Source organism: Enoplosus armatus, chromosome 24 (assembly GCF_043641665.1).
Source record: "Enoplosus armatus isolate fEnoArm2 chromosome 24, fEnoArm2.hap1, whole genome shotgun sequence".
NCBI lineage: Eukaryota > Metazoa > Chordata > Actinopteri > Centrarchiformes > Enoplosidae > Enoplosus > Enoplosus armatus.
In genome coordinates, this window is record NC_092203.1 from 9567769 (window position 1) to 9594088 (window position 26320).

At 45.0% G+C, this 26320-nt stretch overlaps 1 protein-coding gene across 1 annotated transcript; it reads left to right on the plus strand.

Moving 5' to 3' along the window:
• The first annotated feature begins 11748 nt into the window (after positions 1-11748).
• Positions 11749-21092, plus strand: LOC139306704 (POU domain, class 3, transcription factor 3-B). The gene is made up of 3 exons (XM_070930654.1): positions 11749-12954; positions 13313-13393; positions 21024-21092. Exons 1-3 carry the CDS (start codon positions 11749-11751, stop codon positions 21090-21092), a joined length of 1356 nt encoding a protein of 451 aa, XP_070786755.1.
• The last annotated feature ends 5228 nt before the right edge of the window (positions 21093-26320 follow it).

Consider the following 26320-nt stretch of genomic DNA (forward strand, 5'->3'; position numbering starts at 1 on the left):
CAAAAAAACCAAACTCTGAAACGAAAACACAGGAAAGAGGCTGCAGTGTAAGAGTCCCCCCTCCAGTCCTCTGACATTACACTATTTCCTAGCACGGTTCGCAGCCTGCACTAAGGCCTGCTGGTGAGTAATGTGTGGTGGGTGGGAGCTCAGAGGGGTCGGCGGCCAGCATGCAATCCCCTCAAAGCTGCTTTTGTGATGCTGCTGGCTTGAACGCTCACGCCAGGCCTGGACGAAGAAGGAGGGAGGAGGATGAGGGGTTGGGTGGGGGGGTTAAGGGGCTAGCAGCAGCTCTGTGAAGCAGGGAAGAGAGAGTGCGCCTGTAAGTGTGGCCAATCATACTACGATAGAGGCTTTGCAGCTGTCACACATCCAGAAATCACGTCTGGTGGCTACTCGAGACTGTAAAGTTTAAGGGTTAAAAGTTCAAGAAGACATTTCTGACTTCTATAATAATAACAGGAAAACATTATAGTTTAAAAAGAGAGAGAGAATAATACGTTTGCCACAAGCTGTTGATCGACAATGTGAGTAAAGTTGACACTCATCAACAAACGCCTATGAGCTTAATAGCTAACCAGGCTGATTTAGCAAAGCAGTGTTAGTGATAGCGTGTTCATTTCTCCTGTAGCTTCATAATAATGAAGTGCAAATAATAAAAGTACAAACAGCTCAACAGCAGAACGGACAAAAACACTAAAATGACAAACGACTGAGGTAGTTTTGTTGCAGGATCTGAGCTCACTAATGTTTCAAAACGTGAGTGTATCTCTGTTACGTTAAATATTTATGACTAACAATCAAAGTTAAAGTCTGGAAAAAAACAAACATCTAACAACTAATTATTATTTATGAAGAATTCATGAAACACTCAAAAACTCTGATCTGCTCCATCAGGACTGCGTGGGTGTGGTTTGATCGCAACAACCCCACAACAGTCATCAGATTTTCATTCACATACTGCTGAACCCCGATTGGTGCGCAGAAGTATGTGATGTCACCCTTTTTACAACCCGAGCCCCGCCCACTTCAAACCAGTGAGAGGAACACAGAAAACAAAAACTTGAATGCAGAAATCTCTCTTGTTAAATAATCAAAACAGTCAGGGCCTTTCGGTGTGGACTCCTGGGGCCGCGAGCAGAGTTTTGTTGCAGGATCTGCGGCTGAATTTTGGTACAAATGGGCACAAAAACAAGAGCATGGGGTGCTTTAAAATATAAAACCTTAAAATCAACAGGAAGACAATGCAAACGGGCTAAAAGCTGAGATCTCTCTGAACGAATGAGGTGTTTTTTTAGAGACAAAATCTGAGAGAGCTTAAGTCCAACCTGCAGAAGCATAAAGGCCTTTTAAATAGTCCAAATACCTCCAACATGGCCGACAGAGGGTGAATTGCATCACCTAAACGCCCTCTGTTGCAGTTGATATAGCTGCATGTTTGTAGCTTCTAGTTTACCCAATCTGTATGTGTGTGTGTGCCAGAGCTGTAAGCCCAGGGAGGGGAAGAGGGAGAGTCATTTGGAGGAAGATGTATGTAAACCCATTTCCAAACAAATGGGCCTGACTGCACGGCAACAGGGAGAGGTGCCATAAGCGTCCGGCGTGCATAATGCCCACATGAATCAAGACTTCCCGGCTGCTGAACGTGACCACACAAGCTCGCGTATGAATAGCACATGTCACCCGCGGCCGCATATCATCAACAACAGTCGCCGACCCCAACAGCAAGGCCCCATTCTGAAGTTGAGAGTCACTGATCATTGTTATAGACGCCTTGAAGCTGCTGCTAGCTAGCAACGCTCAGCCAGTCGAACATGTTTACAATATAATGCATGCAAAACCTACATAGCCTCATACAGGGGTCTTAAAGTGTGGCCTGAGGACACACGGGGGGGCCTGTGGAGGCTTATAAAGGACCATAGAAATGTATAAGTTATAGCTCCTTTACAAATTCATGTATACTTTTGATTTTTGTTGGCTATTTTCAAATGCATGCTGTGCAGTTTGGATTTATTTTTCCAACTATGGCAAGCAGCCATTGGTTTCCATTCATTTCTATACAATATGGAAGTCAATTACCACACTTTTTTATGCAAATCATGTGTCTGTGCATTCTGAATTCATTTCCCCTACTGATCCAGGCAGCCATTGGTCTCCATTAATTTCTATGCAGTATGACAATCGATGAGCCGACTCTTATCTGCACTACTTTACCTCGTAACATTTATGTAACTTTGACAAAAAATGAATGCAGTCAAGCAAGTTTTAAGAGTGTGCTAATAGGTTGGGAAATCAATTAAAATCAATGGCTGCCTCCGACAATTTCAAAAAATGTACTCAAATGTGTAAACCTGTGCAGAGTGCTTTTTGAAATGGCCAGCAAAAATCAAAAGTGTACATGAATTGCAGCAATAATTTAAAAAGAAGCCCTTCATGGCATAGAGAAATGAATGGAAGCCAATGGATGCCTTGAACAGTAGGAGAGATACATTAAAAACACAGCAACATGATTTGCTATGATGTTAAGTGTAAGTTATTTGTCTTCCACGGGCAAAAACATGCAAAATCACTGGTAAGAGTTGCTCCAAAAATAAAGTTTAGCAAAAGTTATCACTCGGAAAATAATACCTAAAATGCGTAATGATCTTTTGAGGGTATAACAACAATGTGCATACGAGCACTTAGCCTACATTCGTGACGCTGCGTCATTACAACCTTTTAAGAGCTCATTTTGGAGTTTACATCCTTTATGTTCCCCTCCATCCAACCTGCACTGGTCCCATTAGAGCTGCAGATTTTCTGCTCATTTGCTGAGCATCACGGATCATCAGACGGACGTCGGTACGTGATGGCGAACCGTTCACGCCGTCTATCTCTGCATCACACCTGCACCTCGACACACGTATAAACTATACAAACGCGTGCACATACAAGCTGGAGAAACTTGACAGCTATGTATACGGAAGTAGGGATACCGTGTACACACTTGCAGATACATGGAAGCCAAATGTGCAGCTTTCTGCGCTCTACAAGTGGAATAGTCCTATACGTACACACTTCGTCCATGTATCGTACACCGTGCAGGCTGACGGCCTTCACCCCGAGAGGCCTGGCTCTGAGTCAGGCAACTCCAGCTGCCCCCCATACACCCTAGCATACATGTCAGCAACAGTATGTGTGCGTTTGCATGCATTTGAAAGCCTGTGTGTGTGTGTGTGTGTGTGTGTTGCGGGGTGGCAGGGTTGCCTCCAACGCGTCTCACCAAAGCCATCATTTATCCCTGATTGGGACGAAGGCAGCAGCGTTGAATTTGCGCTACAATGCGGCGCCCATAAAGACCGAGAGACGACATTTCCTCCCCATTTCCCTCATGAATATCAAAGCGCCACCAGTGCCACAACAACACATAAGGAAAAATTACAGCCCTATTATTTTATTTGCATTACCTGTAATAGGCAGCATATTGGGGGCTGTATTTATTGCCTTATCAGCACCAGCTTGGCTGTAAACATTTGCTGATTTATTAGCCAGCCAGGCTTTTGCCCAAACATCACACATAATTACTTAGCAAATAGAGCAAAGACGGTGTCGGACTTTTTTGCTGTTTTTACTACTTTGTGGGTTTAGCGATGGCTTGACCAGACTTAGCGGAGAGAAAGCAGGCAGCTTTGGTGCTGGAGGTTGACGCGTCTATTACAGAAGGGGGGATCTTAGATCTTAGAGGCTGGTTTTTCCTGCTGCTGGCTCGGACCCAGACATGCCTACAGCCTCGACAGGGAATCAGAGAATGGCTGTTATTTGTACAGCTCTATATCCAGAGTCACTCCTATCGGGGATGTGGTTAGTGTTGTTTTTTCTCTACCTGAGCGCCCGCTTCCATCCAATTATGTTGTTTGTCTTCTCAAAGGCCTCAATACCTCTAGCTTTGCAGCCCCCCCCCCCTCCTCCTCCTCCTCCTCCTCCCCCCCCCCTGCTCTTCCACGCACACTGTTCCACAAAGTTAGATAGAACTAGATCCATTAAGTTGGTGAAATGAGCAAAAAAAAAAAAAAAGCACGAGAGAGGGTTACCCTAGATGCGCCCGTTCTTCTGTTATCCAATTTTACTGGGATTTGGAGTGATTTGCGCCTAGCTCCCCGAGGGAAATAAATACTTTGATTAATGTAATCCTGGGCAGGGAGGTGCCACAAACCCCCTCTGTATCCTCGGGGAACGCCACTGTTTAACAAACAAAAACAAAAAGCAGGGACTATGGAGAGACATGCACAGTGGCTACAAACCAGGCTGCTGCAGCAACGAGACTTCTATAGATTTGATTTCCTGCGGATTTAGTTTATTTATTAATTACTCTGCTTAATAACACAATATCATTCTTGATTAGCATGTGTAATACAGTCTAATAGAATAGAAAAATGCCAGCGTGTCCGTCTACTGATTTGCATATACAATAACACTGTGGTTTGTTTTGATGCTGCTGCTGCTGCTGCTGCTGGAAGGTGGGGGTGTTTAGGCATGTGTGTCCATGCTGATGTGTTTAACATCTGTATGTATATATATGTGTGTGTGTGTGTGTGTGTGTGTTACAGAGAGAGAGAGAGAGAGAGAGAGAGAGAGAGAAGAAGAAGGAGGGATGTGGCCGAGACTGTGAGGCAACCAGCACCCAATGAGGAATGGGTGGATGGATGAGGGTGGGGGTGGGGTGAAGCTGAAGACTGACAGACAAAGCACCCCCCCCCCCCTCCTTCCTTCACACACATGCACACACCTCTTTCCTCTCTCTCCTCCGCCCCTCTGACTCAGAAAGCTGCACTTCATCTTATCTTTGCCGATCTGTCCCCCGTCACTCACCTCCTCACCAGCCGGCACTAGTGGCTTTTTCCCTGTGTGTGTGTGTGTGTGTGTGTGTGTGTGTGTGTGTGTGTGTGTGCAGTACAAGCACCTGCATTTGGATCATACAGATTTTTTTTTTTTTTTTACGAAAAACCAACCTCACTGCAACTTTTGACCTTTTAATTCGTCAAATTAATTCACGCCTCAGATGTTTCTCTAAAGCCACAAAGTGACGCATTTTAATCTGTTGCTCATTCTCTCTTATGCCCTCAAATAAAAACTTAATTAATTTTGTCCAATTGAAACACTTTTCCTGAAATTGTTTACTTCATTGCTAAAAAAAAAAAAAAAAAAAAATCTATTTTAATCATTTAATTCTGTGCCAAAGCACAAAAAGCACAACACCAACCAAACTCTGTGCTCTAAACTGCATTTTTTTGCACAACAGAACTTTATTTTAACCCAAATTATGACATCCCTGTATTGATTCCCAATCCAAAATCAATACCAACTGTGCTGATACACGTCTGAGCCATGGCTCTTGGAGGAGTGAGCACTGAGCGCTGCTGTGATAACACTAAACATGTAATCTTTACCTGCATGTCAGCCCATTTACAAGCTGCAGGCCCACAGCGCTGCACGGCTAATACAGGGCAATTACTAACCCCACGTAGAGGAATAAGAGGTGCATATGACTCTATACTGGCCTTTATTAATAGAATATTAATAAAGAGCCTCTGTCTCGTTTGGATGGGTTAAGAAAAAAACCCCATTCACGTCTGAAATTGAAGGCATGTTTAATGCTTACACTGATATTCAGTGTAGCCCATTTAATTAACGGTATAGTAGCTACATTATCATTAAGTGCTCCAAGTTGGATTCGGCTTTAAATCAACGTTTGGCCTGACGTGAGACACACTCAACGTATGTCGTCTCGGATTAGTGACTGGACCAAGGGGAAGAAAATAAATTATGTAGCCCTATAGGCAACTTAAGTAGGCCATAATTAAAACGGCAGGAATTGCATCAATTTAATCTGAATATTGTAACCAGGGGTGCACCTACACTGGGTTTACCCACCTTCTGAGGCTGACATAAATCTGTTTGTCAGGTGTCATAAATCCACCGCGGCTGCAGAAAGTGGAGTCAAAGTGATGAGACTATGAGGATGTTTTATGAGGGACAGAGAATAGATTAATGTTGTGGGTGAATAGATTTTTATCCCGCGCTGAATGTGATTATATTCATATTTTAACATATTTTCTAATTAAATCATCTTTAAAACAGCAGGAAAGGGCTCCACTCCCTCATCACCTCACCCGCGTTTCCTCTTTTTAATTCAAACGTGCAGCTTGTGATGTGTTTCGCCTCTGATTTGGGGGGAAAAGCAGGTTCATGGAAGCATCTTGATGAATTAGACAATCTGCTCCTGGAGGAGTAAATAAATGGCCTCCTGCTACCAATAACCGTCATTGTGCAGCGTGACAGAATGGGTGCATAATGCAGAGTAATAACGCGCAGTGCTGCTTTGTTGCTGCTGCAGGTTTCACTGGTGCTGGTGATGATGACGATGATGAAGAAGAACGCTGGGTAGTGCAAACACTAAATGGCCGGTCATGCATGCGGAGAAATTGCAATGCACTAATTCCCGGGATGATTCATGAGTCCTGCCCAGCCCTCGTTTGCTAATAATTCTTAAAGTCGCCGGTTAGTCATACGTTTCCACAAAGACCTGCTGGCTCAGACTTATGGCTCGTAGGCTACTGCAGATGGCGACTGGCTTAAAGCAGCGCGCGGGGCCCATCTAATCACACGCTATTTGCATATCAACGAGGGCTGCTGCTGTCATTGATAGGCTGCTGCTGCTGTCACAGGCCGGATCAATACGCGCAGGCTTCTTGAATATGTGTAATATAATAATTCATGTGGGGATCTAGCCTGCAATCAAATCGGGTGGGATGTCTTTAAAAAATTGGGTAATTAAATTAAGGTGATTTAATTGCCTCTGGGATTGAGGGATGAACCAGAGTATAGTCTGAGCCCTCGTTTTATTTAGCAAGAGCAGGAATGAGCGAGGTTCGTGCTTATATGTGCTGCCTCGCTGTGTGACATTGTTTTTCCACACTGACCCCCGGCCAGTCACTTCCTCCCTGCAGCTCGGTGATATCTTAATTGCCAATCGTGTCATCCGGCCATCAATTCATGTCTGCTCTCTGAACGGCGGCCATGAAATTACAGGAACGCACCTTTACGCTGCAAGAACATATGCATCCATTTCAAGGAGTTGTATCCGAGTGGAGTCAGCTCCCCCACACCAGACTGTGTAGAATAAATCAACAATTCTAGTAAAAACGTGAAAAGTACTCAGAAATGTGACATAAGATGAGTGTTATTTTTTGCAGTGTAAGCTATACATATTTGCATCATGAGTGAGCGCGACACCTGGCGGCAGTTAGGATCTGATTTATTTATGATCAAGGCAACAATGACTCCCAAAATCTGCCTCACCTCCACCCTGACTCACGCAACAGCTGCCTGCATCAGAGGCTTCATGCGGGAGATTCTAGTAACAAAATTTAGCCAGGATATGCAAAGTAGTTACTTTCTCGTTACGCACCACAAAATGATCGTATTTTAAATATCGCGATAGCTTGGTTGCCTCTCAAGGAAATCCACCAGCCAAGTCATCATTTGGCTGAATGAAAGCAAACAAAACTTCTACTTAAAAAAAGTCAGATTTAGGCTTCTCTTTCTTTTCCAAGACAACAATGTGATGGAAACTAACAGGTTAATCTGACGTGATCACAGTTTGATGATGTTTATACCTAAAATCACAAAAAAGACATTAAACCAGAATAACAAACAGTTGTTTTTGGTTGTTGTTTCGTTACTGTAACGCGTTACCGGCCAGCACCGGTGCTGCTTGGCCCGGGACACCGAGGCTCTTTTCATCTCGACTCCAGTGCACAAACATACAGCTTAATGCGACTAGTGTTTCCCCCTTTTATTGGGCTCACCATGGCGACCAAGTGCTGGGCTCAGAAATGCACTCCCCATCAATGAAGGAAAAGGAGTTAACCCGTGAGAAAAAAAGGAAAAAAAAAAGAAAGTAACCCTCGAGAAAACCGAACGACTTCTCCACAAGCTGTTTCATGTGTGGTGCATCCTCAGCGGCGGAGCAGAAAGTTGTGACAGACGCGGATGATGTTATCTGCTGTTAAACAACCAATATTATTATTTATTCATTGATTTTTTTAATCTGCCTTTTTTTTTAGGTTTGAGTCGTCGTGACATTTCCTCGCTCGCCCCTCGATTCGGCTCCAAAACCAAACCCGAGAAATAAAGCACAAGCCAGCCGGTCAGCATGCTCTCAGATCGCGGGCTGCTGGTGCGCTTTGTCTGTCTGGCTGCAGTTTGGGGAGCTGCGGTCGACAGCCTGCTGCATAGAAACTTTAAACAAACTTTGCAGCGGCGAGATCGATTTATATTAAACGATTTCATATTGCACTTGCCCACGCGATCCCTCAGGAGGATTCAACCGAGGGGTCTCTCTCTCTCTCTCTCTCTCACTCTCTCCCCCCCCCCCCCCCTCTCTCCCTGCTTAAAATGTGATTGATTGCACTTTTCTCCGGTGGACATTCACTACAAAACAGCACAGCTTATCCATCTGCCCGCTATTTCTATAAAAAGCAGAACGGGCTGAGGCGCAAAAGCAAACAGCGGCGCGCCTATTGATTTTTACGCATTCAGGGTAAAGGTAAAAAAAAAAAAAGGAAAAAAGAGGAAAGGACACGCATTTGTAATTCGGTTTTAAATCGAAGTTAGAGAGAATAAGACTGCGAACAGGCGCAGAAGTAGGCAGAGATGTCACGCACAGCAGCGGGCAGGCGGAGTGCAGCAATGCGCGAGAGAAGGCGAGAAACTCCAACATTCCTCAAGCGTGAAAAAAGAAATCCGCAGAGATAATTGTTGACTTACCTTGTGTCCGAGAAAAGGGGAAATAGCTTCACATTGTTCCCACGGAGCCTGTAAATGGTTATCTCCCTTTCCTACGACTCGGTGCTCCCTAAGATTTTCTTTCCTCTGCCTCAACTGAGCAGGAGCACTCCTCGGCTCCCGCTATTATTTTCACTAAAATATATGAAAATTTATGCAAATGAAAATCAGCACTAACTGTTCGTCTCTTGTTATACTTGGGGATGATTTTTTTTCCTCTCCCCCCTTTTCTTTCTTTTTTTTTTTTTTTTTTCTTTTTTTTTTTGCATGCAAAATAAATGAACTCCCCCAGCAGGGAACTTGGGGACCTTTTTTTATAATAAGCAAATAAATAATAAACACATCATATATCAGAGAGCAGCGTTTTTTATCGCCGCGCGGTGATTTCGGGGAGCCTTTTGACTCCCCCTTTTACACACATAACATGTCTTTTCCCCCTTTTTGAGGGTTATCTCTCTCCTCCATGGTGTCACGTTTCTGCTGGCCGCCTGAGACGCCCCTTCAAAGGCGTGCAGTGCGGATTGAACGGCAGTAATTTAGACCGAAATCCTCACTGTATATTAATGAATAGAGGGCCCCATGGTTCTGGCCCCTAGCCTGCCTATTCAATGTAAACACATCCACGAGGCTCCCTCGGTTTTGAGCCCAGTCCAAATTAAATCTACTGGGATGAGAAGAAGGATGGAGGAGGAGGGGGGGGGCTGGCATGGCGCACACAACTACTCCACTGCCTCATATTTGCCCTTAAATCCCTTTTGCAATAAAATCTTTGCGTCTTGTTTGATTTGGGGATCTTCTGAGGTTAGCACGTGACATGTAGTCCTAACCTGTGTACAAAGTGCAGTTAATCCTGTCAGAGGATCACGTGCCACGGGCCCCGGTCTGACCAGGTGGACTCAACAGGCTGCAGACACCCTGAACTCTTCTAATGGGAGCAGTGGGACCTATATATCTGGCACTTATTGCCACCCATGGGTGCGTCCATAGGCGCAGGGGTCCCACGCACTAACAAAGGCCCCATTCATGTCCGGGGTGATGCGGTCATCTTGAGGGATGGTGCGCGTTTTAAGGGCTATATCTATACATGTTGTTTTGTGCTTAAGCAGACGTTTCCAGCACCGCCACCCTGCACGCACAAACCCCCCAAGGACTGCTCAATTTGCCCCTTGTTTTGGTTGCCACTTTCTCTTTCACTGTGCTTCAGTGAGGTCGCCTGTGCGCGGCGTTTCCGCATGGAAGCATCCCCGCAACCTTTTGTGCGTTAACTCCTGAGCAGCCGAGGCTGCACTGGCTCGCGGCTGCAGCGCCTTTTCCTGCACTCACACCATGACACACACACACACACACACACACACACACACACACACACTCCCTCTCTCTGTGTTGTGTCTTACACACGTAGTCTAGGTGCTGCTCTGAGATTTAGGGTGCACTGTCATGGTCTTGGACGAGGTTTTTGTACTTTTATATGCTCGTAAACAATTAACTTGAGCTGGTAAAAGCAGATGTTTAAACCAGACAATGCAGCCATGTATGTTAATGTACCGAGATAAAGCAGCTACCATTTCTTCATGAAGGCTTTCCTGTCATTTTCATGGGAGGGGGCAGAGGGAGTTAAACCCCTAACCGTGGCAGTGCTTTATTCTATTACACCATCAGGTCAGGCAGGTGATTCTACTGGTTTCCAGTAGATCCTATAACATCAAATGTGCAGAGATAAAACTACACTTGTATTTCCTCAATAGAGACGATCATCTATCTGAGCTGATACATCCTGAGGACATGAGGAGTTTGTGTTAAAATGACACTTTAAAGCAGGTGTGTGTGTGTGTGTGTGTGTGTGTGTGTGTGTGGGGGAGAGCGCGTGTTGTGTAAAAGAGAAAAGTTGGTTTGATGATCACAAACTAGAGGTCACAGTTTATCAGCCTGTTTTTTATTTACCCCCTCACCCCTGAGTGTGTGTACTAATATCTCAGCACTATTTACTACCAAGTTGTGTCCCCCGTTTTGTTTGGACTGCAATTAAAAATCAGCCAATCGGAACAGCCGGAAGGAGGGCTCGTGCGCCCGGAGCAAAGGCTGGCGAGACCTGCCAATCACACCCCGGGTAACCAATCAACGGGGACGCACGGGGTAAACATCCGCGCGTCGTCGGGGTTGGAAGGGGGGGAGGGGGGCGGGACTACGCGGCCTGTCAGGGAGAGAGAGAGAGAAAGAGAGATATAGAGAGAGAGAGGTGGAGAGAGAGAACAAGCGAATGAGAGAAGAGGCTTGCGAGCAGCGCCGCGCTCTGTTATACTGGATTGTACTTCAACGGGAGTTTGCGGTTTGGCAGGTTTATATACATCAAAACAGAACAAAGAGAGAGGCTCTACAGTGCTATAAAAGAAGAGAGAGAAAAGAATAAAGCGAGGGAGAAATCTCGGCGACTGAATTACAAAAGAACTGAGGACACTCTGCTAATGTTTTCCACATCCAAAGGGGACATAAACCGGGACTTTGTACATTGTGGAGCGTTTGCGAGGCTTTTTGTTTTTTGCGGCCACCAAAAGTTTGTTTGGGACGACGCTTTTTTTCCTGTATATTTTAATTTTAATGTTCACAATTTCATCCCGGTGCAAAACTTTCTGAACGGACTGCACATGGTTTTAAAGGGCTTTTGAAAACCTGGATTTTTATCGCCGATGTCAGTGCTCAACTGTCTGAAGTAGAATGTTGTAAATACATGCGGATTTTATTCAGCTTTCTGACGCCGTTTTTCAAGCTTTTTTGGCGTTTTTACGCACGTCGATGGTATTTGCCAAAACCTACCCATACTTTTAAAGTTTGAATAATTCATGAGATACAATTTGCCTGCTCGAAAGAAGTGACTGTAAAAAGGGAGGGGGGTTATCCACAAACATATTCATAAGGGTTGACGGAATGGCCACCGCGGCTTCCAATCCTTATCTGCCCAGCAATAGCATCTTATCGTCCGGCTCCATCGTGCACTCTGACTCCGGAGGTGGCATGCAGCCGGGCAGTGCTGCGGTAACCTCGGGGTCTGGGGGCTACAGGGGAGACCCCTCGGTCAAGATGGTACAGAGTGACTTTATGCAAGGCGCAATGGCAGCGAGCAACGGGGGACACATGCTGAGCCATGCCCATCAGTGGGTGACATCCCTCCCGCACGCCGCAGCGGCCGCAGCAGCAGCCGCGGTTGCTGCAGCTGAAGCCGGATCGCCCTGGTCGTCGAGTCCCGTCGGGATGACGGGCAGCCCGCAGCAGCAGGACGTGAAAAACTCCGGTAGAGACGATCTGCATACGGGCACCGCGCTGCACCACAGGCCCCCTCACTTAGCTCCCCACCAGACTCACGCCGGGGCTTGGGGGAGCACGACTGCGGCTCACATTAACTCCATATCCGGGGGGCAGCAGCAGCAGCAGTCGCTGATCTACTCCCAGCCGGGGTTCACTGTGAACGGGATGCTGAGTCCGGGGAGCCAGAGCCTGGTGCACCCGGGCTTAGTGAGGGGGGACACCCCGGATCTGGACCACGGCAGCCACCACCACCACCATCACCACCAGCATCCGCATCACCAGCACCACGGCGGCGTCAACAGCCACGACCAGCACTCGGACGACGACACGCCGACCTCGGACGACCTGGAACAGTTCGCCAAGCAGTTCAAACAGCGGAGGATCAAACTGGGCTTCACGCAGGCGGACGTCGGCTTGGCTTTGGGCACCCTGTACGGGAACGTTTTCTCTCAGACAACCATTTGCAGATTCGAGGCTCTGCAGCTCAGCTTCAAAAACATGTGCAAGCTCAAGCCTTTGTTAAACAAGTGGCTTGAGGAGGCGGACTCGTCCACCGGCAGCCCCACCAGCATCGACAAGATCGCGGCGCAGGGGAGGAAGCGAAAGAAGCGCACATCCATCGAAGTGAGCGTCAAGGGGGCTTTGGAGAGCCACTTCCTAAAATGCCCCAAACCCTCGGCCCAGGAGATCACCAGCCTGGCGGACAACTTGCAGCTGGAGAAAGAGGTGGTTAGAGTGTGGTTTTGCAATAGGAGACAGAAGGAAAAACGGATGACGCCCCCAGGAGTGGCACAGACGCCGGAGGATGTGTACTCTCAGGTCGGCAATGTGAGTGCAGAAACACCGCCCCCCTCCATGGACTGCAAAAGAATGTTCAGTGAAACATAGAACAGCACACCAGAATATTTTATATGAAATTAAACTGATTAAAAAACACACAGACTGTCGCCAAGATAGCCACATTTTTTGATACTGTGATTGTGAGGGAATATGAATGAGACTGCAAATGTGTTATCTATTTTTCACCAGAAAAAAAACAGAAAGAGAGAGAGAGAAAAAAAAAAACAGCAAGCTTTCCCTTTTTGCTCCCAAACCCCCCCTTCAGAAAAAAACCCCGCACCGTTAACCTTCTTCCAGGCCCTGAAATGTCTTAACCTAAAAGGTTCCTTCTGCTTTTTTCTTTCAGGGGCATTTTTTAGTAGATTACTTAAAAGATGCAAGTGAAGCGAGCGACCAGAGGGTGACAACCACAAGTTCATTCCACCAGGTAATTTTGGCGCATTAAAACACACCAAGAGGAAACCAAGTATTGTTTTTTAATATTTTTTCTTCCCCCCACCCAAACAAAAATACCCCCCCTCATTATCCTGTGTTTGATTGAAGAAACAAAGGAGCAGGCATTTTGTATATTTAGAAATGGGACTGAAGCGCCTCCCCCCCCCCTCTCCATGCCTCACAATAACAGAGGGGAAAAACTGCAAAGATGTGAATAAGAGTGACATCCACGAAGCTTCCATCATGATTTCCAGCAATTCTGTTTTCTCTGAGGTGGACTGCGTGGTTTCCATTCACGCACACACGCGGAGGATTAGGGATTTTTTTTTTCTTCTTTTTTTCATGTTGAGGCCCTCGTGAGCCCAGAAAGAAAAGACAACCAGGACCAGGACTGCCCCCCCCCCCTTCTCTCCTCACCCGCCTGATCTCAAAGATCACTCTTTTTTTTTGGGCTTTTTTTTTTTAATTATTATAATTATAATTATTATTATTATTATTATTTAATGGACTTTGACACCGTGAGTGGATTCTTCTCCTTTTTTTTTCAACAAATAGAGCATAAGACATTTGAAAAGACTTCAACTGCACTTATTTGAGAAAAAAAAAATCTGAAAATCTGTTGCCAAGTGTGACTGAGTGGGTGCTGTGGATATACTATTAATGCTGCCCTTTCTAAGCAGTGTTCTTTGGTAGGTTTTAATAAACAAAACTCTGTAAAGCCGGCAATAGAGATCACTAGATCAGATACTGATCTGAGTTATTTACTTTATATTTTTCATCAGAATTACTTGTTTTAATATTTTATTCGGAATACATATGAATTATTCCAAACGGTAATTTATTTTCCCCCCCAGGAACTTGTGTAAGATGCTTTCCCTCTTTTTCTGGTTTTATTTCAACCTTCTCCTTTTTTTTTTTCTCCCCCTTTATATTTTTGGTTGTTGCCCTTATTTGTTTAATTTTGTATTATCGTTTCTAAAGGAGCACAAATCATCATAAGCTGACATTGACCGTTGTTAGGTAATAAGGGTATATTTTGATGTGATAATTTGATTGTAATTTAATTTCAGTAGTGGTTCCGTACGAGCTGATTGAGACACAATAAATTTGTTAGAATGAAATGCACTCATCTTGTGTTTTGAGATTCATATTCTTGCCGTGTCTTTTTGAAGGGGAAGGACCCTCTGTGCTGTTTATGTGTGATTTATTTTGCACAGCAGCAGAAGCTAATGAAGAAAATGGTGGACTGTTTTGTCCCAGATGAAGCTGCGAGCTAATAATAACCTCCTTCAGAATAACGCAGAACAAAGGCTCTTTGTAGCGTGAAAACACTCCTCTAAAACTGAAAAAGATGATTTATTCATTTACCAGAATATAAGGAAGACACCTTGGCGTATTGATCGAGCATTCACCGCGTTAAGAGCTGATAAGTTCAGGACGTCCACCGGCGTTGTTATCCTCCTCCCAGAACAGAAGTGAGCACCAGGCGACCGTTCAGATGAAACCTCGCGGTCAGCTGCAGGCCTGCACCTCGGTTTGTTTACATCTGCTGCCTCCTGAGGCCTCGGGCTGACAGCAGGAGCCCTAACCTCATCCTGCAGGGGCTGGATTATACTTCCGCATAAAAATAAAGAGAGAGAGAGAGAGAGAGCACGGGGAGTGAGGAAGGACGTGACAGACAGGCGCGTCCATATTGTGGGAGCTGATGTATGGAGCGTCCTGGCTGCATGTTATGTAATGTTTACGCTGCAGCTGATGGTGCAGCTCCTGCATCACACAGCGCCGATAAACACGTCATTATTAGCCTGCTTTAATTAATAGCGAGCGGTGCCAATGCAACAACAACAGAAAGTGTAATCTGCAAAATAATTGATTTGCATTCAGCGAAATCGCCAAATTGAATTGGTGAGTGAATGAGATGAAAACACGCCTGCTGCGTGACTCCATCCACGCTCACGCCAGCAGACAGCTCGCCAGGTGTGTTGTCCAGGTGCGGAGGGCCGCGGTCACTCGCTGGGCTGACGTGTTGTTGTAGGATGCGGGGCAGTGGGTCACGCAGCTTATTGATCGTGTGTGTCCGGCGCTGAGCAGCCCCCCGCACTGCTGCAGTTCACTGAGGATGAAACAGACAAGTGCTGTTTGACATGCGGATTAATATCTGGACTGTTGTTTCGGGACTTTTTGACAGGCTTAGAGCGGGAAAACAAATCATATCCAAACCTGTGAAGTGAGTGAAAGTGACGTGTTGTGTTTTATTTCCTCTAATAATTCTAAATGATAGAATCAATACTTCTGCTGTGCTACAGGCTGTCTTATTATTACTATTATAATTATTTTACAACAGGACTATTTCTCGAAGCAAATGTGTCTCAAACTTTTTTTCTCTTGACTTGTCTCTCTCGCCTATTCAGCAAAACTCAACAAAACGTGTCCTCTCGCTGCAGGATTTGAATTTCGCGGATGATTTCCCATACTAGTTGCTTAGCAACTGAATTCAATGATATAGAGAAGTGGGCATCATTTTTCTTTGTCTCCATTAGTAAAAAAAAAAAAAAAAAGAAAAAGAAAAGAAAGAAAAGTGGCAGCAGAGACGCCGCCGCGTGCGGTCCTCCTAACTTTTAGGTTTTAGTCTTTTTCTTTTTGTGCAAGTTGTGTTGAAGACATGTGCGAGCACGTGGCGTTTTGAGGTGTTTGTGAGTCTGTTGGAAACTACAGAAGCTTTCATTTCATTTTACTAGAGTTAAATGTTTGGCGCGTGCAGATGGGAGCCTATATAAAAATAAAGCACGTGCGCAGTGAGGCTCTGCTGGGGCCTGACGTCGCCTTCCTGTGCACTTGCTCATTATGCATGCAGCTCGCGCTCCTCTGTGTAACATCCAGAGTCACATGACGTGCTGGGACGAGCACCACGCGCAGGACCTTCACCACCAGAGAGGAACGCTTGAGGTTCCTCTAAGAACCGGACCCGTACCTGTGCAGACCTGTGCGTTTACACCGCGGGCCCCGCAGCCAGCAGCTCGCGTGGCCCGCGCAGAAACGTCCCCAAAAATCTAGCGCGAGACTTCAGCACAAAAAGAGTTTCTCTCATGATGGGTTCTGGTCCGCTGTCCTCCCGCAGCTTTGCCTTTTTCAGGGGTCTTCAAAACCGTGTTGGCAGCAGCATGGGCGCGCGTGTGTGTGTGTGTGTGTGTGTGTGTGTGTGTGTGTGTGTGTGTGTGTGTGTGTGTGTGTGTGTGTGTGTGCGTGTGTGTGTGTGTGTGTGTGTGTGTGTGTGTGCACCGGCACGGTCAGGCCCGAGGAGCACTTTGCTTTCTCCTGCTATTGATTCAGGACGCCAGTGGCCCAACAGGCTCGTCGCGCCCGTTCGCTCTAATTAAAGCTGCTCGTTGTCACAGCACTCTGCTCTTTGAAGCAGGGACTCCGGATTTTAGCCCATAAAAAAATAACTTTTAATGCCTAATTATTATTATTATTAATATTCCACGTGGCTGTCGACAAGCAGCGCCACTCACACTGACACGTTGTGGCCTCATAAAAATAATAAAAATAACTACACAGATTTATATTTTATACATCCGCCTGAGCAAATCTTATAATAAAAAGATACGTCTTTTACTGTGGTGTGCGATAATAGGGCCAACTTAAGTGTATTTAAATATCAAACAATCACGTTATATGTTGTTTGATGCTTGTAAATATCATGTAGTGTGTTTTATTATAAGGCGACACCTTCAGAGATGTGTTTTCATATATGACACACACACTTTAATTCACTTTTTAATCATATACACACGCTAACACGCCTTTTCTTATATTTATTGTCTGTGTTTTTGTTGGTTTAGAAGGTTAAACTGAAACACGGGCCCTTAATAAGCTGTAATATTAAGTGTAACAGACTTCTGCTGCATCGTGTTTCAGTGCAGTTGCAGTCGTGATATAGTTCCACTCTTAAAGCGACTAAAAGCCAGTAGATGTTTGGTGTCAGCCTCATTGTAACCTGGTGAAACTGTGCATGTACACAATGCCCCCCCCCCCCTCTCATACTGTATTTACTCCACGTGTCGAGCGCATGAATATGGATTATTCTGAGCTGCTCTCCACAGGGAGCTTTCCTCTTCCACGTCCACATGGATTTATCTCTGCTGCAGAAAAATATCCCTCTGTCTGCTCGTGACTGCTGACTTCTGATCAGAATTATTACTGTTATTTTACAGTAAGTGTAGCTGCTTATTTCTCTCATTCACACCTTTACTTGTGCTGTTACCATCGTCGTGACTCCATAAGAAAAAAACACCTTTTTAAGATTATTATTATTATTATTATTATTATTATTATTGCCATGTGTATTTATTTAATTTAAATTAATTCTAATTTATATTATATTTTGCAGTTGTTTTTTGTTGGCACATGTTGGAGTTATTGCATATATATATATACATAAATTGGGAATTTATGTGTGTTTAACTTGTGCAAATGCACCATTAATTAATTCTTCTTCTTGTTATTAATAGTATTATTATTGTTATTATGCAGATGTATATATAAATATAGAAGACGATATTTACGGGACACTTTTTGTCTTCTTTCTACATCAGAATATAAGATAAACAGCATGTAAACAAAAGATCACAATAAGCCTCCATATAAATACAGCTTATCAACTAGCTGTTCGTTTTTGTGGCAGAAGAAGTAGAAGGAGAAGAAGAAGAGGAAGAAGAGGAGGAGGACGGTTTAAAATATGACGTGACTCTCGGGGGTTTCCTCTCTATAAATTGTGAAGGTCATGGTTTCCTGAACAGGCAGCAGGATGGATAGGTAGAGGAGGGGTGAATGGAGTCTGAAGGCAGCTCAGCCTGCAGAGGTAATGTACTTCAGCATCTCATCAGCCTGTCTGCGTTTCAACAACCTCCCCTCTTTACACACATGTAACGCCTGTAGTGTGATTTTATTACCTCCATTTCATTTACAACAGTTAGAACTGTCCTTCTGCAAATATCGCTCCTTTTCTATTTCGCTATTTCAAGAGAAGTGAGAAAAAACCTTCAAACTTTGAACCTTTAAACTGCGTCCAAAGAGAGCGAAATAACACCTGTAATATTCCGTTATAGGTGTTTTATAATGTTTGCTGTTCTCATCATGTTCTGCTTTTTATTTCACGCATTTCTAAAAGATTTCTACTTTAGTTTAGTGACGTTTAACCGTCATATTCCTATAAAATCACAATTATCCCATCTTATTCTAATAGGTGCGTTAAGAACTTAATATTAGCTCAACTGTAAACTATAATATAGTAATATATACCACATTTCTGCATAAAATATTCCTCCTTTTTAGTGTACAGTGTCTTTTTCCACTCTTATTATTATTATTGCGTCTTTTAAGCGTCTAATTGCATTTTTTCCTTCCTCGCGCGCACACTGCAGGACTGTAAGTTTTACTGGCCGCAGAAATAATCCGGGTCTCTGCTGTAGGTCAGCCCCCAGCGAGCAGCCCGCACACGGATTTAAAAACAAAAACAAACAAAATAAAATAAATGAGATGCAGGATTATTTGTGGACATTTTCGTGTCAAAATGCCTCTTTGAGGGAGATTTTGAGTCTTTTTTGGAGGAAAACTAATAAACAGGCGCACATTTCTAGAGTTCTTTAATGTTTTACATTATTTACTGCTGAAAGAAAAGGAAATACTTTCGTCTATTATTTGTTTGTTGCAGGCAGCGACTTTGAAATCGTAGAATCACGTGAATAAAAGCAGTTTATTCATGTTTTTCTCGCACGATGATATTTCAAATTATCAAAACCTATAAATATTATTCCCACATTAACACACTCCTCTCTTGTCCTGATATCATCCAGACAGATTCACCGTCCTCCCTTGATGCATTGCACAGGGCTGCAGCTCCTCTGCAGCTTCTCTGACCGTACAGCGCCACCCAGTGGCCGCTTGGGCTGCCTCCACAGTTCAAACGCTCCTGTCATTATCTCCCCTGGAATCGACTGCCTTAATCAAAGTTAATTAATGAAGATGGCATTTTGATGGAGTCTGGATTATGAAGATTTAGATTTTGCAAAGGTTTGAAGCCACTTTGCTTGTTTTTTTTTAAGGCACCGTGTGCAGACATTTACAGGAAGTTGGTCCTGAAGTCTATTTATCATTTAAAACTTTATTGTTACACTTGTGTTGTCGTGTTAAACAACGCAGACTACGGCTTCATTACTACGTACAGCCATGAGAAAATGCTTCTGAAGCTAAATAAACCCTTTTAAAGATGCACTGTCACAAAGCTAAAACCAACACGGTTCTCATGCACACTCATTTTGAAGTCGTGCTACCACCTTAACTGGTTTCCTGCAGAACTCAGTCGTGCAGCTTTGCACTTTTGTTTGTCTAAAACTTCATCCGATCCGTCAAGGCCAAACACGTGCTCCACCCACGCCGATGACCCTCCCCGTAAAACACGGGCGGCCCTGCTTCATTGGTTGCCACAGGAACCAGGAAGCTAGTTAGTGATCTTTCACGTCTTCTCCTGTTGTTTGTTTGTGTGACACCAGAGAGAGAGAGACGTCTTTTCACTCGGCGCACATGTGTTTGGAAAGCAGTGTGCAAAAGGCGGAACACTATTTGAGGATTGTATTCGCGAGTGAGACGACTTTGTCGACGCTGACGTGTCCATAATCACTCCCATGGGTGTAGTCTCAACATGCTATATTTCACTTGTAGAAGAAGGGATTATATCCTTTAGTTGGTAAAAGAGGATATCGATCAAAGTCTTGCAATCAAACATCAAGTAAAAGTATCAGCAACTAATATATCAACAGTGAAATCAAGTCGTTGGTTCACCTGTTTTCAAGCTGGGTAGCTTGAATTTGGCAATATGGTACATTTTTTAGATCTTCTGTAAAGCAGCAATTATTAGGTGTCAGGGTTTGATAAGAGGTGCAGCATTTCCTTTAGAAAGTTAAAGAGAAGATGCATGAAATACTCCCCACAGGAAGGTTTCTCAGGACCTATTGGTATGAGTGGCGTGTGTCCATAAAGTTATCTTTGAACAAATTGCCTAGTGTGAGAAAGTGCAGGCTGCGATGTAAAACTTCTTGGTCCTTACCCATAATCCCTCTCAACCGAGAATTGAACCCAGCTCCAGCCGGGCCCCGCATCTCGCAGCGTGAGCTCGGCTGCTTCCAAAGCCTCGTGTCAGAAAGCTGGTCAGCATTTCAAAGGGCCCCGAAACATTCGTGGAGACTGACGCCCGCAGCCGCCGACGGGCCGGTGCCAACAATCGCTGTTTGTGTTGGCTCGCAGAACGATCATACAGAGAGGGGGATTCAGAAGTTGCCAAGTAATGACTTGGTAACCTCGAAAAGTAGAAAAGGGAGCGATTCTCCGAAGATGTGCCAGGACTTTCTGCTCATGAGCACAGACATCACATGGAGGATGACTTCTTCCTTAAACACAGATGTTTTTGTAGTTTCGGCTTTGAGGCGATGCTTTTGAGGACATTTAGCAGTTTGCTGTTGAGTTTAGTTTGATTTCAGGCTTTCTGGGAGTGTGAATGTACATTAATGTGTGCCTCATTGAGCGTTGGAGTTTGTTCTTCTATGTGTGTCCTGTCCTCTCTCCAGCGAGCGTCCCGGGTGGTGACGGATCTCAGCAGCAGACGGATTGACGGTCGGGGACAGAGGCGGGGTTAGGTCGGTCCTCAGGGGTCCGCCGGTGACATCTCCTGCTGCAGCTCGCCGGCCGGCCGCCAGCTCGGGTCAGCTATCCCAGCAGGCCGTTCTCTCTGGCAGCAGTTACCAAGGTGACAGCATGTCAGCGCAGCCCCGCAGCGCCGCTGAGGGCGGGAGGGGAGCGAGCAGGGAGCCCGATGCATCACCAGCTCTGATGGGTTTGTCAATACTGCTTAGATCCAGGGGGAGCCGGGCCCGTCGTGACACACACTGGGCCCCTCCAGAGAGCTAGCGCACACACACACACACACACACTCACAGCCTTACCTGTAAACACACACATACATGTACAATAGCATAGCATAGTGATAGCGACATGTCTAACCAACCCACCCGAACCAAAAAATAAGTCTGAGCACTAACATCTAATAGCTTACCTTGTGGGGACCTGCAAACACAGATATAACAGACAAACAAACAAACACACACACTCACATAAGTATCCTGCATGTGTGTGTATCATTAGATTCACATTTTGGCCCAAAAATACAAGAAAGACATGAAACAAATCACATTGCATTCACTTACATTCATTCCCTAGAGACTTATCCTAAGCTTAACCAAAACCACTACATGCCTCACCCTAAAATCAATCTTACCGTAACCTTAACCAAAAGCCAAAGATGTTGTCCCAATTCTATACTACAACCCACCATAGGCAGGTTTTGAGTACGCAGTATGTTCACAGTGGAAAAGCGACAAAATGAGAAAGACCATTTTCATCAGAAATATCTCAGAAAACAAAATATAGCATCATAAATGTTCGTAAAAACATTTTAAAATTATATTTTTATTGCCTCTTATTTCTTGCATACTAACTGCAAAAACAGTATATGTACATACATATACTTTAGTATGTAGTATAATTGGAACACAGCTTGTGTCTTAACCCTAAAATGTAATGGTTGACCTTGTGGGGACCAAGTCCTCACAATGACAGGTTTTGACTTTTGTCCCCACAATGTAATTTAATCGAGGTGCACCTGCAAATGCAAATTGCATGCGCTTAAACATTCCCATAAATGTATTCCATGTGCATTTTGGCTTAGAAACACACACTTGCAGGATACACGCTAGTGTTTTGTTGTGGTCTTACTTACACATCGACATTTGAGCAACAGAAAAAAAAAAAACACATGAAAGACAGTACGTTATCTCATTAGCATGAACACACACACACATAGCCATACACTGCTGGCAGACTGATTGTTTGAGGAGACTGCATGGATGCGTGGATTAAGCTGTTGGTGCAGGAGTCGAGAGCGAGCTGGCAGATAAAAATGACTGTGCTGTGTGCTGCAGGACCGGAGAGAGGAAAGAGAGCGAGGTGAAGGGAAAGAGAGAGAGAGCACGCTTGGGCCGTCTGACTCTGTATCTCATTAACCAAAGCGAGAGAGGGGGATTGGAAAAGCAGCATCAGCCACGTTTGGCTCAGAGGGGCTTGCAGTGTAACCATTTCTAGGCCGTGGATTTAATAGATTACTAATGATCGGCCACAGGTATTTCTAAGTTAGACATTAGAGACGGATGCCCGAAATGAGATCATTTGCTAATCCGTACATTTCCACCTCTGTGATTCTTAAAAACCCACTTTGATATGTGAATAAGAGCAGGGTATACATGTTTGAAGCGGTTGCTGTTGGGACGTATGGAGGAAGGGGAGGTTTACAGCTAATCTCGTGCCGCTATCTCCGTGTTGACGGAGAAGGTGTGAGGATATAAGAATATACGATTCCTCGTAGGCTCTATATCCAATCTGACCAATCCTCTTAGCAAGAGAGAGTTGAGCTCTGCCCTCCCCAGAGAAGTCTCCTTTTTATTCAACCTATTATGTCAATGTTTAATGCCTAAGGAGGGAGAGGAGAGAGGTAAAAACATCATGACTGAAGCCTTGACGGAGCTTGTTTGCTTGTCAGTTCCTCCTGGTTGTTTTGCAACTGCAGCGACGTCTGGATCTGCTGCAGTTCCCGCAGTAGATGAGCGAGCTTTACAGCCAGGTGAAACTGCCTGATTCCAACTTAAACAATTTCACGTGCGGCGCCTAAATGCTCGCCTCCGCAGCGACAGAACGCGACTTACACATCGGCAAACACAGAGGTTGCTTGCACTCAAACACGGGCGCCATTCGAACGGCTTCCGCTGCCGTTTAAAAGCTTTGCTCGCTGAAATAAAAGTAATTAATTGGTGTTATACACCAAGGACATAATTATCTTTTCCAGTAACTGGCACATATTTAATTACCAGTAATTGTTCCCTGAGCCTTGTTCAAAAGTGTTGCGCGCCAGACAGTTCTGATATATTATACACTAATCCTGCACTTGATACTCAGTCAATTAGGAAATGTGTGTCAAAGAGCAATCATGTAAACAGCATTGTGGAACACACACATCCTTCTGAGACGCCTATGTGGGCCTTCGTCGTGTCCACACACACACACACACACACATCTGTCTCACTGCTCTGCACTTTGTTTCCCCCCCAAGGGTACAAATCCCTACCTATCCCATTCCTTCCCAAGGTGTTAATGCCTGCCAGATTGGAGGAAAGTAATTTGAGATCATTTCGCAACAAAGGCCGCAGATACTGATTAACACGGGGGCTACTTTCTAGCCAAGTGGTGCGGTCCCATTTAGAAAGCGTCAGGAGCTAAATTTACTCCCCTGTGCCTTGGGGTGTGTGGGGCCAGAGGCTGCAGAGGGGCCCTTGAACATGAGAACAGGGTTTAATAAGTAAACAGGAGAGGCAGAGAACAGTGCTTCTGATCAGGGCTTATTTGCCCAGCCGAGCCCCTGGTACGCGCTACTAGCTGATTAGCCCTGCCGATTGTACCTTGTAATTGCAGTGCCTTGACCCCCTCTAGGCAAATATTAGATTTTAGTGGTTTAACCTTTCCAGTCGTCAGAGCGGGGTAAATTGCCCAACCAGATGTTAAGGAGCCCAGCGGTAGTCCGCAGCCCTTCTGATCAGCAGGGAAAAAAGCTCGCAGATTGAACCTTTTCTTTCTAATATTGTCTCAATTTCCTCTGGCCTTTCAAGCTGATTTTTCGCAGCGGTTTCCTTCCCCGAGAAATGGTCATACTCCGATCCTTATCCCCTCCTCTGATGTCAGGTTACAAGTGAGATATATTATTTAAAATCAGTCCAGTCACAGTCATTAGCAGGGTAGGGGGGGGGGGGGGGTGATCAATGAAAAGATCAATGGTAGATATTAACCTAGCAAGTAGTCCCTTAGTTCAATCACTCCTGCAATTTGTCAACATTTGCAACACATCCACTCAAACAGGTTTTTTCCCAAATGATACAGGAGAGCATTTTTACATAGAAAGAATCTGGCTTGTAAGGTTACTCACTTAAAATGTTTTTGTTTTGGGAAAAAAAATAGATTTGAAGGTCTCATTTCGGTTATATATTATTTCCTCATCTCAAATTATTACATTTCAACCGAAATAGTTTGCAACCGACTGCCAAGACTTCTGTTGTGAAACGCCACTTTCTCCAAAAAACATTAGCCGTCCAACGCAGCACAGAGGGCACACTCCCTTGTAAGTACGCTACGCTGCAGCGGACAGGGAACAAACAACAAATTGCAGACGAAGCAACAGGGTGTAGATGTCGTCGAGCTGCCTCACATTCCAGCTCTGAGCCGAACGCGAGGTCAAACGAGCAGCAATTATACAATCCCATTCCTCGGATAAAAAGCATTATTTTCCGCCAAATCCCTCTCTGTAATAAGGCGGTGATTGATGTGCGACCGCATGCGAGAGCTCGCTCGAAGCGTCCGTCCAGATGAAATGGAAACAATATGAAAACATTCTCTGACGGATTGGAATTTCCCCGACTTTTTAGATCCAGCCCGGCATTTCAGAAATTCACCCAGATATGTAAATCTCCCTCCACCGCAAGACGAACAGCTGTGCCTGGTTTCCATCATTCTTTGCAAACCTGTAGGTGTTGGTGCAGCCAAAACAGGAATTTGAGGAGTTCACAGACACTGAACATAAACACTGTCCCTGCTTTACAATATAATCTTCTAATTCATAATCTTATATGTGGAATACCCTTAGAGCTTGATTACAGCGGCGGGAAGTGTATATGTACGACTTTGGGCCTGTTCCCATGGGTGGGTTCTGTGTTTTCATGCTTTCACACGCTTGTTTGAGACTCTGGGCCTTTAGGGAACCCCCGCCGCCAGGAGAGTGCCCTTTTTTGCAGACTGAGACCATTACGGGAAACACTTTCGGACAGGACGGGACTGGACGAGGATGGTGGAGGGGCGGCGGAAGTTTTTCTTGGGTCATTCCCAGCCATTTCCAGAGATCTCGGGTTTCTCCCCATCCAGTTTCGGATCCAGATCCTCTTCCTCCCCCGACAGGCCGGGCAGGGCTCGCAGTTGTGTCTCCAGGCCCCCTTTCACCCCGCATGTAATAGTTTCCTTCCTCCCTGAGCCTCTCACCTGAAAAAAGAGTCGGATGGAAGACGGGGAGGAAAATAGTCATCTTTTCATCCCAGAGATGGACTGAAGTAACCCTTCAGCTGGAGAGGAAACCCAATACTGCCTCCAGCTCGCTGTCTGGGAGGACAGAAAGGAGAGGGCACGGGGAAAAGGGGGGCAACTAAAGTGGTTCCATGTGAGAGATGGAAGTGAAGTCTGGGAAAGACAGGGATCGACACCCTGAGCACCCCTCCCTTTTACTCCCCCCTCAAAACCACCTTACAGAGTCCCCTCCTCCTCTGGTCGGGTCAGAAAACGAGATGACAAATGTTCAGATCTACTGAAGAAGACCATGTGATATGATCAAAAGCTCCAGACGTCCCTTTATTTAGCCAACTTATTACTTATTTTATGTATTTTATTTCCCCGTTTATTTTGTTTTTAAATTGTGTTACATGAACTTCTTTGGCTAATTTAAAGCTCTTTAAATTGCCTCTGTGTTTTCTATTCTGTGCTTTGTCTTCACTCATGTTTTCTTCCTCTTCTGCTCGGCTCCACTTGTTCTTTTCTGCGCTGTACGAGTTTATTTCTTTCCAGCCTTTGCTGTCGGTCTATTCTCTTCTCCACTGTGTGATCTCTCTTTTGCTTCACTTTAGTCGTATTTACGTCTCATCCAGTTGCGTCTGCTGTACTGTGCACTTTGCTCTCTGCATTATATTCTATTTATTTGCATTGTGTGCTGTTCTGTCTAATCCTG

Bases quoted from the DNA above. Each gene is read 5' to 3' on its own strand.
- LOC139306704 (XM_070930654.1), top strand. From the start codon at position 11,749: ATGGCCACCGCGGCTTCCAATCCTTATCTGCCCAGCAATAGCATCTTA. The intron at 12,955-13,312 runs GTGAGTGCAGAA...TTTTTCTTTCAG, and splicing joins TGTACTCTCAGGTCGGCAAT to GGGCATTTTTTAGTAGATTA. The intron at 13,394-21,023 runs GTAATTTTGGCG...TCCTCTCTCCAG, and splicing joins CCACAAGTTCATTCCACCAG to CGAGCGTCCCGGGTGGTGAC.